Source organism: Tamandua tetradactyla, chromosome 1 (assembly GCF_023851605.1).
Source record: "Tamandua tetradactyla isolate mTamTet1 chromosome 1, mTamTet1.pri, whole genome shotgun sequence".
Classification (NCBI taxonomy): domain Eukaryota; kingdom Metazoa; phylum Chordata; class Mammalia; order Pilosa; family Myrmecophagidae; genus Tamandua; species Tamandua tetradactyla.
The window spans coordinates 103342209-103359058 of NC_135327.1; the positions used below are offsets into that span (position 1 = coordinate 103342209).

Below are 16850 nucleotides of genomic sequence, written 5' to 3' on the forward strand. Positions count from 1 at the left end.
GAGCTGTGTTATTTTGGGCTGTGCTAAGATCTGCTGGGCTGTAGTGAGCTCCTCGGAGCTGTGCTGAGTTCAGCTTTTAAGCCTCCAGCTAATTAAATTAAATGCCACTCATCGGAGAAGGCCTCCCCTTAGCTGATTGCAGATGTAATCAGCCGTAGATGAAATTCACATGCTGATATTCACATTCATGTTCATAGCAACAGAACAGCTGGGCACCAGCACCTAACCAAATTGATACTGACCCTAAATACTATATCCTCCAACTTTGTTCTTCTTCTCAAAGTTGCTTTGCCTAATAAGCTTTTTGAATTTTCATATGAATTTATAATCAGTTTGCCAAATTTTATTAAAAAAAAAGTCTGCTGAGATCTGTCTGGCATTGCCTTGAACCTATAGGTCAATTTGGGGAGAAATGACACTTTAATAACATTGAATCTTCTGATTCATAAACATGATATATCTCTCAATATCTTTAGGACTTTAACTTTTCTCAGCTATGCTTTCAGTGTACAGGTTTTATAATCTTTCATCATATTTATTCCCAAATTGATACTATTGTACATGGCATTTTTAAAAATGTCAATTTCCCATTTTTCATTTCCAGTATATAGTATAGTTGAATTTTATATATTGACTGTGTATTCTGCAACCTTGCTAAACTCAATGATTAGTTTCAGGATCTCTTTTAGGGGTATTCCATGGGACTGTCTACTTAGATGATCATACCATCTGTGAATAAAGAGTTTTCTTTCCTCCTTCCTTGCCTTATTGTCTCTTATTTCCTACCTTACTGCACTGGTTAGAACCTCTAGTACAAGGTTGAATAGAAGTGGTGAGAGTGTACATCCTTTCCTTGTTCCTGATTTTAGAGAGAAAGCATTCAGTCTTTTGCTATTTAGTATGCTGTTAGCTATGTAGGTTTCTCTGTATATGCCCTTTATCAGGTTGAGGAAGTTTCCTTTAATTCCTAATTTTCCGAGAATTATAAGGGACAGATGGTATATTTTGTCATATGAGTTTTTTTAGTTTTTTTTTTTTTGCATCTTTTGAGATGATCAGATGGTTTTTATATTTTAGGTTTTTTTTTTCAGTAAGGGCAACTACATTGATTAAATTTTGAAAGTTAAATCAACTTACATTTCTGGGATAAACTTGGTCATAATGTATAATTCCTGTTGGATTCTATTTGCTAAAACTTTGTTAAGAATTTTTTTCATGAGTGTTCATACAGGATATTAGTCTCTACTGTTTATTTTCTTGTAATGTCTTTGTCAAATTTTGGTATAAGAGTAATGCTAGTAGTCTCAGAGAATGAAGACTCCCACCTCTTCAATTTTCTAGAAGAGTTTATACAAAATTGGAATTTCTTTCTTAAGTATTTGGCAAAATTTCCAAGTGAAGTCACCTGGGCCTGAAGTTTTCTTTGGAGAAGGTTTTAAATACAAACTCTTCTTCCATAGATATAATTCAAGCTCTCAATTTATTCTTAAGTGGTTTTGGTAATTTGGTCTTTCAAGGAATTTGTCCATTTCATCTAAGTTGTAGAGTTTATTTGCAAAAAGTTTTTATGAGATAATCTTATTATCTTTTAATATATATAGAATCTCTAGTGATGTCACTTTCACTCTTGATGTTGATAATTTATGTCTTCTCTCTTTACCTGCTTACTCAGGTTCGAAATTTTTCCATTTTACTGATGATCTCAAAGAACCAGCTTTGGATTTCACTGATTATCTTTGTTTTTCATTTTCCATTTTAATGACTTCTCTTTATTATTATTTCCTTCTTTCTAGTTTCTTAAAGTGGAAGCTTAGTTCATTAATATGAAACCTTTCTATTTTTCTAATGTAGGTGTTTAGAGGTATACATTTCTTTGAAGAATCACTTAAAGCTGTATCCTGTACATTTTAATGTTTTAATTTTCATTCACTTCAAAATACTTTCAAATTTCTCTTTTGATTCCTTCTTTGATCCATGTATTATTTAAAAGTGACTTTAGTTTCCAAATGTTTCAAGATTTTCCAGTTACTTTCTATCATTAACTTCGAATTTATTCCATTTTAGTCGGGTAATATACTTTTTAATGGCTTGAATCCTTTTGATTATATTGAGATTTGCATTATGGACCAGAATATGGTATATCTTGGTAAATATTTCATGTGCGCTTGAAAAAGTTGTCTATTCAGATATTGTAGGGTGGAATCTCCCATAAATATTTATTAGGCCAAGTTGGCTGATAGTGTTTCTAAAATTATCTCTATCACTGCTAAGTTTCTTTCTACTTTTTCTATCAATATTTGAGAGATGAATAATGTTATCTCTGAATATAACTGTGGACTTGTCTATATTTCACAGCAGTTCTCTTTTTTTGTTTGTTTTTAATTATTTGTATTGAGATATCTTCACACACATACAGTTCATACATGGTGTACAATTAATGGCTCACAATATCATCACATAGCTGTGTATTCATCACCATGATCATTTTTAGAACATTTACATCACTCCAGAAAAAGAATTAAAAAGAAAAAAGACAAAATTTATACATCTCATACCCCTTACCCCTCACTCTCATTGACCACTAGTATTTCAATGTACACAATTATGTTACCCCTTATTCCCCCTACTATTTATTCATTTTTATTCATTTTTTTACTCATCTGTCCATATCCTGTATAAAAAGCATCAGAAACAATCACATAGTCACATTGTAAAAGCTATATCATTATACAATTATTTTTAGGAATTAAGGCTACTGGAACATAGCTCAACAGTTTAGGAACTTCCCTCCAGACACTCCAATACACCATAAACTAAAAAGGGATAGCTATATAATGTAAGAATAACCTCTATGACAACCTCTTGATTCTTCACAGCAGTTCTTGATAAAGGATCTCCTCATAATTATGAAATAAACATCTTTACCCCTGCTAGTGTTTTTGCTCTGAAATCTACTTTGCCTATTAATATCAGTCTACCTTCAAGTAACTTCATATCACTTCACAAATAGTACAAAAACCTTTAAAAAAGTATGGTTCCATTTACCTCTACCAGTTTGTTGGCTATTGTTGTCATACATTTTACTTTATATATGTGTTATGGATCCCATTTTAAAATGCTATTTTTGCTTTAAAAGATAAATCATCTATTAAAAAAATAAAAACATAAAAATTAAAAATCATCTTGTTTTAATTTTTTCAATTGTCTGTGTATTTATTTATCACGGTTAACTTAAATTACACATATGGTTTAAAAAATTTTTCTTTGCGATTTTATTGAGATATATTCACACACCACACAAACCATTCGAAGAATATGATCACTGGCTCACAGCATTATCACAGAGTTGCGCATACATCCACATGATCAGTTTTAGAACATATTCATTATTCCAGAAAAGAAATGAGGATAAAAAATAAAACCCCAATCCTCCCACATCCCTTAATCTCCCCCACCCCCGGCACTGTTGACCTATAGTGTTGATGCGACACTTTCGTTACTTTTGACTGTTAGTGCTAGTCCATAGTTTGCAAGAGGTACATTTTTCCCCATACACTCTTCCATTATTTATTCCTTGTAATAGTCATACATTTGTTCTAGTTCATGAAATAACTTAAATTTTTTTTTATATTTGTACAGTTAATCACAATCACAGTCCATTACCACAAGATGCACTGTGTCATATGTTCCCATGTTTAACCACCACCTTTCCTTCAGGTGACATACATGACTCCAAACATCCCCTTTCCACCACATTCAGTACTCACAATAATGTGCTACTGTCACCTCTGTCCATTTCCACACATTTAAGTTCAACACAGCTAAACATTCTGCACGTATTAAGCAACCGCTCCCCATTCTTTAGCCTCATTCTATACCCTGGTAACCTACAGTCTATATTTTATATCTATGAGTTTATATATTACAATTAGTTTTGCATCAGTGAAATCATACAATATTTGTCCTTTCGTGTTTGACTTATTCACTCACCATGATGTCCTCAAGGTTTATCCATGTTATCACGTGCTTCAGACTTCATTCCTTCTTACTCCAGCATAATATTCCATCATATGTATAAACCACATAAAAGTAAATTATCTTTTAAAGAGATTTAAAAAATAAAAAACATTTTCTATTTATCCATATATTTACTACTACTCATTCTCTTCATTACTTTGCATAGATCCGGATTTCCACCTGGTATCATTTACCTTCTGCTCCAAAATATTTCCTTAATATTCTGTACGGTGCAGGACTGCTGATGATGACTTTTGTTTGTCTGAAAGAGTCTGCATTTTGTCTTCATTTTTGACAACTATCTTTGCTGTGTAACATTCTAATTTGAGTTATTTTCTTTTCTTTCAGTACTTAAAATTATATTGCTCCATTATATTCTGTTTGAATTGTTTCCAATGATAAGTCTGTTTTAATAGTTATCTTTGTTCTTCTCTATATATTGTGTATTTTTTCTCTGGTTGTTTTAAAAATGTTCCCCTTTATCATTGGTTTTAAGCAATTTAATTGAGATATGCCTTCATGTAGTATTCCTTACATTTCTTGAGTTTCCTTATGCGCCCACAAATAGGCAACTCAGTGAGGCATTCTTTTGTCCTCTTTAGAGCCAATGTTGTGCTCTTATCAGTGAGTTCTGAATCTCAGCCTTGATGTGGGAAGAAGGGTGAGAGCTCTTCTTCGGGTGCTCTATTTTACTACGGGGTTAGTGGTTGCTCTTTTTCTCTCCTACGTATGTATTTGTTAAAGGTTTCTCTTTCACTGCCAATTCCTATTACTCCAATCCTCTTTTAATGATTCATTGCATTAGCCTTTCTTTTTTCAAATCATTGTGTGGTTTTTATCTACTGACTAAAACTGGACTAATAGAATCCCTCATTAACTCTGTTCTGAAACTCTGCTTTATTTTTTCCTTTTATTATTGATTTTCATAGTACTTTCACTTCCTTGTTCGTTTTCCACTGCATTGCCACAGATGTTACAGATGTGGCCACTGAGCCAGTGCTTGGCTTGTTTCAGTTCTTGGTTGCAAGAATGTATCTATGGTTTTCTTCTGCTTCCCCAGGTCCGCTGATTTCTATTAGAAATTAGAGTTCCAGGGTTTTGTCAGTCTCCCTTTTTTTTCTTCTTTTGCTTGGGCAGGCACCAGGAATCGAACCTAGGTCTCTGGCATGGCAGGCGAGAACTCTGCCACTGAGCTACTGTGGCCCTGTCAGTCTCCTTTTAAAGGCAGTTATAGCCCAACTCATCATGTTGGGCTTTTGTTCTAGTTCTGGTCTGTAGAGATATTTATTTTATTTTGGAGCCTAGATATGCTTTTCGGGTTTTTCTTTTTATGTTTTATCTATCATTTTCATGTGTGTGGAGCAGAATAGTTGTATCAGAGTGTAAACTTACCATTCCATCTTGTCCAGAAGTCTGGGAGTTGCTTTTACATTTTCTGATATTTGCCTTAGGTTTTGAAAGCTTATTTTGGACAGGTGGATTTTCAGACTTTAGGGAGGTTTTCCTTTTGCCTTCAGCAACTTCAATGGCAGATCCAATAGCTTTTAACAAAGATGTTAATGCAGTTTGTCCTAAACTCTTGTAGAGTATAAGTTCTTCTACTCTACTTTTTTGTTTTTTACGCAGGGATTTGCCCATATGGCACATCATCTGTAGTATTATTTACTTAATATTTTCTTTACTTATTTTTTAAAAGGAATTTATTTAAAAAGAAAATTAGTAGATAAGGAACAAACTAGAAGGTATAAAGGACATTGGCCCTAAAGAAAAAGAGTCTAACTAGAATTAAAATCAATAGACCAGGGGGTGAAAGGGTAGTTTAATGGTAGAATTCTCACCTGCTATGTGGGAGATCTGTGTTAGATTCCTGGTCCATGCACTTCCCCAAAACAAAACAAACAAAAATTCAATAAATGGTACTGCAATAATGGCATACTCACATTGAAAAAGAATGAAATGTGACCCCACCATACAGCATAGAAAAAAAATCAACAGACTGTCAAAGCCAGAGAAGGGTAGAAAAGAGGGTTGGCACAGATAATCCAGGGACTTGGGACAGATAACTGGCAGATGAGAATGACAAAAAGAGTGGGAAAAAAGATGGTGTGAAAAGCTGAGGGGTGGCTGAACTTCAAGTCTCAATGATATAGGAGCTTCAGTCTGAGAGGAAAGAGTGGGCCAAGGATAGCGATGGTATGGTGTGAAAACCAGGGGTCAGAAGGAATGAAACTAAGATATAGGTGCTAGGGTGAAGGATTTCATGGTATGTAAGGCTATACTTGAGAGGCTGCATAGAGACCTGAATGAAGCCTTACTGGGGGTGGAGAAAGGATGGGGCTTAAGGAAAGGGGATGTGGGAAGAAGCACTGGTTGAGGTAAAATTAAGATGGGGTGATGTTTTATGAATGAATGGGTGCTGAGGAGAATGCTTAGAGTGGGCATTGAGACCCAAAGCAGGTGTTGGGCATAGTTAAGAAAAGGGAGGCTGAGTTGGGATAGAGAAATGAGACTTGAGGCTCATTGAGGTGGACGCTGAAGAGAGGTGCTGAGGGGTCTAAGATGTATGGGGCAGGTTAATGCAGAGTGATCTCATGAAGAGCCTTGGTCATAGGCAAAAACCAGGTGTGGGAACAAGTACACTTTCAAGGCTATTTGGGATATGTTCTGGGACTGAAGGACTGGATTGCTTACATGCTGGTGCTGGTTTGTCTCTGAAGAGTGAAGCAGATTTGCATTTTTCTATGACTCAAATTAATCTTGAATATCACAGTTGGACGTGTACCACATTTCCCAAGAAATTGTATAAACTCATGGTTTGCCTCACTGACAAGAATGGTGCAACTTTTTCATGAGCTTTCTTGTTTCAACGCTAACCTTGGAATAAATGCAATCTTATTAGAGGGCTTCCTTATAGTGCCACAGTGATGCAAGGGCAAAGTTTAGGGAAGATGCATGTTTTGAAAACCTGGTGCTATAGTAACAATTTATCATAAACGAATTTTAAATAATATAAGGATGAAGACAAAATTCATTGGGGGAAAATGTCTGAGAAACTTGTTGAAAACAGAACCATTACCTCTTTATTTTGGATAGATTCCTCAGACTTGTCAACAAAATGTGGTATTAAGCCTGACTTCATGGAATTCATAGAGCATGAGGGAACTGAACCATTATCTTTTTCAGTAGAATATTTCATTTGTTCATCAGTTTTTTTAATATCCTTAAACAAAGGATATACAGGTTATACTTGAATAAACCCTTAAAAATCCGAAGGAACTTCTTAAAGCATCTATTTAAAACTTGCTGCCTCTGCTACTTAAGGAGGCATATGCTTGCACAACTTTTGCTGAACAGTTTGCAGGCTTGAGGGAAAGCTAGTTAAGTTCAACTAATACTAAAATATTAATGACTGATAATAACTTTGTGCTTTCTTTTCCAAAGACCTGTAGAATTAACTGGAGAAAACAATGCCTTAATCTAAAACAATTATACCACTTGTAGGGCATATCTTAGGAAAAGGAGCTTTGTGAGACAGACGAATCAATGATACTCTTTCTGACCCGTCTTTCCAGCCTTTACTATTAGAATATTATAATATGTAGCCAGGCACTTATATATGAGGTTGGTCCTGGGCCTGAAAGAGATCTCAGGAGACAATAATGTTTTCCAGGTGTACCCCTGCTGTCTATCCCAAACTACGGTCAAAAAGCAAAATTTATGAGGCCAGCTTCTAAAGAATAAGAAATTCCAAAGAAAACAAGCTAACCTGAAAGAAACTGCCTAAATTCTAGTTAGGAATAAGCTTTAAACCCAGATTGCTTTCAGTCTAGGTTTTGTTTTTCTTACTACTCAGAGAAATGAGACCAGTTTTTGTAAGATAAAGGAACTACCTAATCTCTGCTTATCTGAAGGTACTCTGAGTAAATGTGTGACTTCCCCCATGAAAAGATGGAAGGAGGGGGCAAGAAAGAAAGGAGAAGCCCAGTTGGGATAATGGTGGCTCCTCATTGTGGGACCATGGTGGAGTGGAGATGGAAAGGTGTGAGTGTATTTAGGGGCATAGGGAGAATATGCATATGGAAGGTTTCTTGGGCAACTAATTCTTTGACTAGCTTAACAACTATTAATCACTCATTTAAAGACCCAGTGAACTTTAACCAGCCTTGTACTATCCTAAGATCTTTAATCAGACATTCCTTTATGCTCTCACTTTCTTTTATCCTATACATTTCTATACCAAGACAGAAATATTTCATTTGGCTTTTTTTTTTTCCAGGAGCTATTTAATTTGTGGCAAGTTTAAAACAAAACTTTGACCATTCCCGATAATATATTTTTTCCTATGAAATTGCTTTATTGGGTCCAAGACAATATATTTCCCTGAGAAGGCTGCTAGACTAAATAACAAACAGAAGTTTTGGTATGTATATATCTCTATCTGTTTTTATTCCATGTGCACATATAATGTTCGCCAAAGGAATATGTCTGTTTATAATTCTGTACTCCTAGGTAAATAATTAAAACATTAACTTCCATGGATTGAACATTCCTAAAAAGTTTAATTGGATAATGTTAATGCTAATACTAATAATGTAATGAAATATATAATGCCAACAATAGTTCTAAGCACTTTTTTACATGAATTAACTAATTTAATAAAAGAATCCATTAACAGCTACTGTCATTTTCCCCATCTCAGAGATTAGAAATCTGAGGCATGGAGAATTTAAATAACTTGCCAAAACTCCTAAAATTATTAAGCGGCACAGTTAGGATTTCAATTTGCAGTTATGTCAGAACTTATACCTTTAACCACTTTGATAGGCTACTTTGCTAGGCTGTCTCTTTTTATCAATTCTCAGCAGTGTAAACGCTGCAATACTTACGACCCCATAAATTAATTTATTTGGACACTACAGACAAAAGCGGCAAATAAATGGGTTCAGAGTTTCAAAAATGAGTTACTAGTTTATGTAAGTAACATGTACGTTATGTGTACTATAAGAAGCCAGAATATTATAGTTCATTGAGCATCAATATTCAAAATGGTATTGTTATAGTTGCACGTATGTTATTTTAGGTAATCAGAGCACTAATGCATTTTGAATAAGTATTCTAAATTTTCACTAATTTATACCACAAACACACAAATTTTGATTCTCCTACATTTTGAAACCCTTTAATTCAAGGCCTAACAATGGATTTTTCATTTTTAGTGAAAAACAAAGATGTATTATTCTAAATGAAGATCAGTGTAATAGTTTTTAAAAGTCTCAAAACAGGTTAATTTGACCACAGTTATTTTCTTTCATTGCTACTCCTATTGGTTTGAAAATACTGAGCTTCATAAGTCTACTTTACTATGGAATGAAAATCATCAAAATTCTATTAGCAAGTAACATCTAACTTCTTTCTTCTTTAAGAAAACACAAATTATAGAGTAATGTGAGATAAAATCAGAGTCAGGAAATTTTCAAATCAATAAAATGTTATATTTTCAAACTTTTGTTTTTACTATCATTGCTTCATGGGGTATATTCAGTATTACTTCATTCTAACCACAGTGGAGAAAGCCAGGCTTTAAAATTTGAAGTGGTAAGTTTGATGAGGAGATGCAGGCTCAAAACTCTAAATTTCCCAATTTGTAAAATAGCAACAATAATATTGACATCAAAGATATAAATAGAAAGTGAAAGAAGTAAAATAAACAGAAAAGGGTTGAGATTAGTTATCTTTAGAAAACTCTTAGAAATAAAGCTGCTTTTCAGTTCAAGAGAAGAAAGCTGGGCCAGGATGAAGAAGACATCTGGAGCCTAAAACCTATTCACATATATTATTGTGCCCTATCAAAAATAATATGTGAAATCAAGTTAGGCATTCAGAAAAGGGGATTCCAAGAATGAGAATTTGTCTATGTGCCTCCAGCATTACCACAGAAGGAGGGTCTCTTGATCACCCAACATGAGCTTTCTGGTTCACTTGTGAGGAATTGATTTGTACACAAGAGTGGATTTATGTGTGCATCCTTTCATTCAAAAAATATTTGAGTGTCTACTGCATGCCAGGCATTGTTAGGTGCCTCTTACTCATTGTCTCAACCCTTCTGCCTGTCTTTCAAGAACTTCCATGATCCAACCCGTATTTTACCATTATTCCCCAAACGATCATCTTTATTGCTGGAAGGCTGGTCTTTCTCTGCATGCCACGTTCCTTCATCCCTCCATGCTGTTCTTCCCACCTAGACTCCATCCATCTCTACCTCCTGCCTTTTAGCCTTGAAGGTCTCATATATGACACCATCCTTAGGTAACCTAGCTCCCCCTGTCCACTCAATCCTGCTTATTTCCATAGCTTGTGATATCTGTACACACAATTTTGCATTTTGCCTCTGTACTTAAGTTTTAAATCTTTAAGAAGGGATAGTATGTTATATATATATTTTCATGTGTTTTTCTTCTGTTCTAACCAACAGAGTTAGACTATCCTGGACCAGCCACACATTAACTTTGAAACCTATTTGTAGAGTGCCTGGAAAATATTAGATGCTATATACTAATTAGTTCTTTTTATTTTAGTTAATTAATTAATTAATCTTTTTTTTTTTGGTGGATGGTCTGGGAAATGAATACTAATTAGTCTTTTTTTTTAAGATTCTAATTCATAGCTTCATATTTCTTTGAATTTTTCCGACTCATTAGTTCTTAACCTTCATCATATTATCTAGCACAATGCTGAGGATATTATACAAACCCAATAAATATTTGTTCACTCAGGAACCACAAATAAACCTTTCTTGGGTTGTGGAACCTGAGAATGCAATTCAGGGCTTCTGTGTTCTAAGTGTGGTATGATTTCTGAAAAGTTGAAACAATCCTTTCACATAAAATTATATCACATGCACATTACCTGTGACATTGCAAGTGAAAAATATAGACCTCGTTTTGCCATTAGTTCAACATGTGTCCCTTTTTCCACCACAGTCCCATCCTTGATGGTGACAATCAGATCTGCATTTCGAACAGTGGAGAGTCGATGTGCTACCACAGTTGTGGTCTGACCTTTGCTTGCCTACAGAACAATAAGTATAGGAAATCAATACTAAATTATTAGAAATTAAAAACTCTGTGATACTGAGGAAAATGTCTTATTTCAATCCTAAATACCAAATAATTTTATCTTTAGATGCAGAAATTTTGAAACCTTAATAGATTAGGAAGGCCAAAACAAATTAGAATAAAAAGAAAGTCAGAAAGTTAATTTGATCCCAAGCAGTGGTTTCATAAAACCATAGCATCTCAGAACTGGAAGGGAACTGAAAGACAATTTAACATGTGTCACCTATTAACTGCATGGTTATTAGAAACTCTAAGTTACTAAGAATTTTAAAGTCACTATTCCTTAATTTCTTTTTTAAAGTAGGGGTACTACTTAACTAGTTGGGTATAGATCCAGGATCATATGGTTTTAAATTTCTAAGGTATCATATATATATGGAAAAATATCACATACTATAAGTGTGTAGATCAACGTATTTACACAAACTGAATACACACAGAGAAATAGTACCCGGATTAAGATAGATCATTCCCAGTACTCACAAACTCTCTCTATGCTCCCTTCCAGTCACTGTTGTCCCTAACCACTGTCAAGGGTAACCCCTACCCTGACTTCTAACAGTATATTTTAATTCTGTTATTTTTGTATATAAATGGAATCATGCAGTATATACTCTTCTGTGTCTGGGTTCTTAGGTTCAGCATTGTTTTGAGAGTGATACCTTTCATTGTATATTTGTACTTATTGCTGCATAGAAGTCTAATGTGTGACTATGCCACAATTTGTTTATCATTCTATTGGTGACTGGGCAGTTTTCAGTTTTTTGTTCATATGAATAGGTTCTTATATATGTTTATTTGATGAACATATGCACATAATTCTATTAGATGTAATACCCAGAAGAATAATTGCTGAATCATATGGTATGCATAAGCTCAGCTTTATTAGATACTGCCACACAGTTTTTCAAAGTGAGTTTCCTCAATTTATAAATGCCAACAGTACAGGAGAGTAAAGGTTGCTCTATATTCTCACTAAATTTCTGTCTCTTCTGGTACGGGAGTACTATCTCATTGTAGTTTAATTTGCATTTCTCTTATGACTAATGAAGCTGAACAACTTTTCTTATGCTAAGTGGAAATTTGGATATTATCTCTTATGAATTGTCCATCCAAATCTTTTGCTTATTTTTCTGTGAGCTGTCTTTATTCTTATTGATTTGTAGGATTTGTTTATATAGTCAGGATATGTGGATTTTGTTAGATTCTATGTGTTACAGCTTGCTAAAGCTGCCAGAATGTAACACACCAGAGATGAATCGGCTTTTAGTAAGGGGATTGTAGTTTCAAATTTACACTTCTTCAGAGGAAAGGCAGCTAACTTTCATCTGAGTTTCTCTGTCACATGGGAAGCCACACAGTGATGATGGGTGGCTTTCTTTCCTGGCTTCTAGGTTCTAAGAGCTTTACCTGGGGCAATTATTTTCTGCATCTTCAAACATCTGGGCTTGAGCTGTGAGTGCTGAGATGAGGTGTGCTGAGCTGCTTGGGATGTGCTGTGTTGAGCTCTCTTCTGACCTCTCTAGTTTAAGCCTCCAGCTAATTAAATTAAACGCCACTCACTGCAGAAGGCATTCCCTTAGCTGACTGCCGATGTAATCAGCCATAGATGAATTTCACATGCTAATGATTCAAGTTCACAGCAACAGAACTAGCCAAGCTGACACCTGAACTCAACTATCACACTATGTTTAGCAATTTTTTTCTCCTTTTGTGGTTGCCCTTCCCTTTTCTTGATGGTGTCTTTTAAAATTTTTATTTTTAATGCAATTTTATTGAGATGTATTCACATACAATATAATCCATCCAAAGTATACAATCAATGGCTCACAGTATTATGATATAGTTGTGCTTTCATCACCACCATCAATTTTAGAACACTTTCATTACTCCAAAAAAAAATTAAAAAAAAAGAAAACCCAAAACATTCCATACCTCCTATCCCCCGTTATTATTATTATTTCTTTAATTTATTACTCATATATCCATACAATGGATAAAGGGCATGCCAGTCACAAGGTTTTTACAAACACACAGCTACACAATAAAAGCTATATAGTTACACAACCACACAGCTACACAATAAAAGCTATATAGCTACACAATCATTATGTAATCCAGAGTACTGGATTAAAGTTCAACAATTTCAGATATTTCTTTATAGCTATTCCAATATGTTAGAAACTAAAAAGAAATATCTATATAATGAGTCAATAGTCATAATCATTTGTTAAATCCCAACTTCTCAGCTACATCTCTTCCCTCTCATATGATCATTCTCTCAATCTTCAGGGATATCTGGGCAATAACCATTTTAACTTCTTCCTGCTGGGAAGGGCTGTTGACTTTAAGGGGTAAAGGAATAAAACTGGTTGATATTTTGGGAGAGACTGGTATCTCTTGGTTTCAGGGCTTATCTGGCACAGGAACAATCTGGAGGCCTTAAGTTTCTGAACAAATAAACTTACTAAGAAAAACTTTTATAGAGGCTTAGATAGGCCCAGAAAACTTAGAGTTTTCAGGAATATTGTAGGCAATTTGCAATATGTGGCTGAAACTTGCATAAGAGTAACCTCCAGAATACCATTTCGACTCTATTTGAAATCTCTTAGCCACTGAAACTTTATTTTGCTTCATTTCTTTCCCCCTTTTGGTCTCAATCCCACAGTGCCAGGGACAGGCTCACTCCGGGAAGTTGTATCCAATGTTGCCAAGGAGACTTATACCCCTGGGAGTTACGCCCCATGTAGGGGGAAAGGTAGTGAGTTTATTTGCAGAGTTAGCTGAGAGGGAGAGGCCAAATTTGAATAATAAAAGAGGTTCTCTGGGTATGACTGTTAGGCATAATTATAAGTAAGCTTAGCTTTGTGATTGCAGAAATACGTTTCATGAGGGCAAGCCTCAAGATAGAGAGCCTGGCTTATTAAATTGGGAGTCCTCAATGCTTAAGAGACTATCAGGAATATCCCAGTTGGGGAAGATCAATAGTTTCGCATTTTTCCCCAGTCCTCAAGGGAAATTTGCAAATTTTTTTTTTCTGCCTAAAATACTTTGGAATGTATTGGAGTATTACATTAACCTGTACAGAATAACAAGATCTCACTTCCTATTCTAGGTCCCATGTAATTATGTTGTTTAAATAAACTGTCCAGACAGGTTAAATTACATAGTATGCTACAGAACATTTAAATTTTTGGACCAAAAAAACATCTCTTCCTTTGATCTTACACAGAAATTGAAGTTTTAAAATACAGATAATATCATCTTTTGCCCTGTATTCTGCTTTACCTTAGTCCTAACCAGGTCCATATCATTCACATCTCTAATTGAACTCTGATCTCTTTTTCAGCTTCTTTAACAGTTGCTGTATGGAGTAATACTAACTTTTAGAGCTGCAGAACTCTAACTCTGAGCCTCAGGTGTCAACAGCTACCCAAATTTCCAGGGAACTACCAGGTTATACATAAAGAGCACAGCATCACAAAATTTAGAAATAACAGTTAAAACTCAGAAATAGAAATGACTTCTATAAAAGCTTACAATCTAGGAAGGCTTACAATGAGCCTTATTGGACATTCTGTACTCCTTAACCATCGATTGCCCAATCTCTGCCTATTTCTGATCCCCTGACAACTTTGTTCTAGAATTCAATTCTCACAGTTTGCTCATTATAGTTAATTTATATTGGTGAGAACATACAATATTAGTCCTTTCATTTCTAGTTTATTTCACTCAACATAATGTCCTCAAGGTTCATTCACCAGTTGCAAGCCTCATGACTTCATCCCCTCCTGCAGCTGCTCAATATTCCATTGTGTCTATACTACAGTTTGCCCTTCCATTCATCAGTCAATATACCATTAGGCCACTTCTATCCATCACAAATTGTGAATAATACTGCCATAAAAAAACAGTGTGAAAAAAAAAAAAAAGAATTGCTTTCAGTTCTTCCAAGTATATACCTAGTAACAGGGTGGCAGGATCATATGACAAACTTATTCTTAGATTCCTATAGAACCGCCACACTGCCCTCCAGAAGGGCTGCACCATTCTACTTCCCTACCAACAGTAAATAGGTGTATATCTCTCTTCACATCTTCTCCAGCACTGTATCTTTCTGTTATTTTTAAACAGTTTTATACACACACCATACAATTCATCCTAAATATACAATCAATGGCTCCTGGTATAATCACATAGTTATGCATTCACCACCACAATCTATATGTGAACATTTCCATTTCTTTCACAAGAAAGAAGAAGAGAAGGAAATAATCAGAAACAACAACTACAAAAATCTTGTAACCCTCCTTTTTATAGCCCCTCTTATTGGCATTTAGTTTTTGTATATTGCCTTTGATACACTTAATCAAAGAATGCTACAATATTAATATTAACCTCAGGCCCTAGTTTGGATTAATTGTATTTTGTCCTTACACTATCCCATTTTTAACACCTTGAGGTGAAATTCAAATGTTTTCCTTCACATAAAAACTTTCTTATATTTGTGCATTTAATCACCATCATTTTCCATTCTAGGTTTTGCTAAGTTATACAATTCCAGTTTTTATCCTCTATCTTTCCTTTTGGTGTATGCCCCCAGCTTTCCTCTTTCAATGCCTCACACTCAACTTTGTTCATTATACTTACAACATTGTGCTACCATCACACAGTACTATGCTATCTATTTCTGAATCTTTACAATGAATCTTGTTAAACCTTCTACACTCCTTCAGCATCAAATACCTAATCTCTGCCCTCTTTCTATATCCTGATAGCCTGTGTTCTTAACTTTTACTCTCAGAGTTTGCTCATTATAGTTAGTTCATATTAGTGAGATCATAAAGTATTTGTTCTTTTGTTTTGGCTTATTTTGCTCAATATAATGTCTTCAAGGTTCACCCACGCTGTTGCATGCATTATGACTTTTATCCATCTTACCCAGTTGTGTTAATATTCTATCGTATGTATATACCACAGTTTATTTACCCATTTATTAGCTGTTTGGGCTAAAATTGGACATTTGGGCTGTTTTCATTTATTGGCAATTATGAATAATTCCACTATAAACATCAGTGTGCAAATGTCTGTTCATGTCCCTGTTTTCATTCTTCTGAGTATATACTTAGTAATGGGTTTGCTGGATTGTTTGTCAATTCTATACTTAGCTTCCTAAGGAACTGCCAAATTGTCTTCAAGAGTGGCTGCATCAATCAACATTCCCAATACAACTTCCCCAGCACTTGTAGTTTTCTATTTTTTAGGATAATGGACATTCTAGCAGGTATGAGTCGATATTTCATTGTAGTTTTGATATGCATTTTCCTAATAGCTAGTGAATTTGAACATCTTTTCATTTGCTTTTGAACCATTTGTATTTCCTCTGTGGAGAAGCGTCTATCCATGTCTTTTGCCATTTTCAATTTGGTTGTTTGTCTTTTTGGTGTTAAGTTCTAGGACCTCTACATGAAGATCTGGATATTAAACCCTTTTCTAATATATAGTTTACAAATATTGTCTCCAGTGAGTAGTCTGCCTTTTTATTTTCCCAACAAGTTACTTTGGCACACAAAAGTATTCAATTTTAAAGAGCTCTCATTTACCTATTTCTTCTTTCATTACTTATGCTTTGGTTGTAAGTTAAAGGAAACCACCTCCTACTATAAGATCTTTAAGATATTTTCCTATATTTTCTTCTAAATGTTTTATGGTCTTAGC

At 34.7% G+C, this 16850-nt stretch overlaps 1 protein-coding gene across 1 annotated transcript in view; it reads right to left on the reverse strand.

Annotated features, from left to right (window-relative positions):
• ABCB5 (ATP binding cassette subfamily B member 5) overlaps window positions 1-16850 on the reverse strand; it is a 220434-nt gene that overhangs the window by 115839 nt on the left and 87745 nt on the right. The window contains 2 exon segments of the mRNA XM_077122218.1: window positions 7094-7237; window positions 10924-11085. Of these exon segments, the coding sequence (XP_076978333.1) occupies window positions 7094-7237; window positions 10924-11085 (306 nt within the window).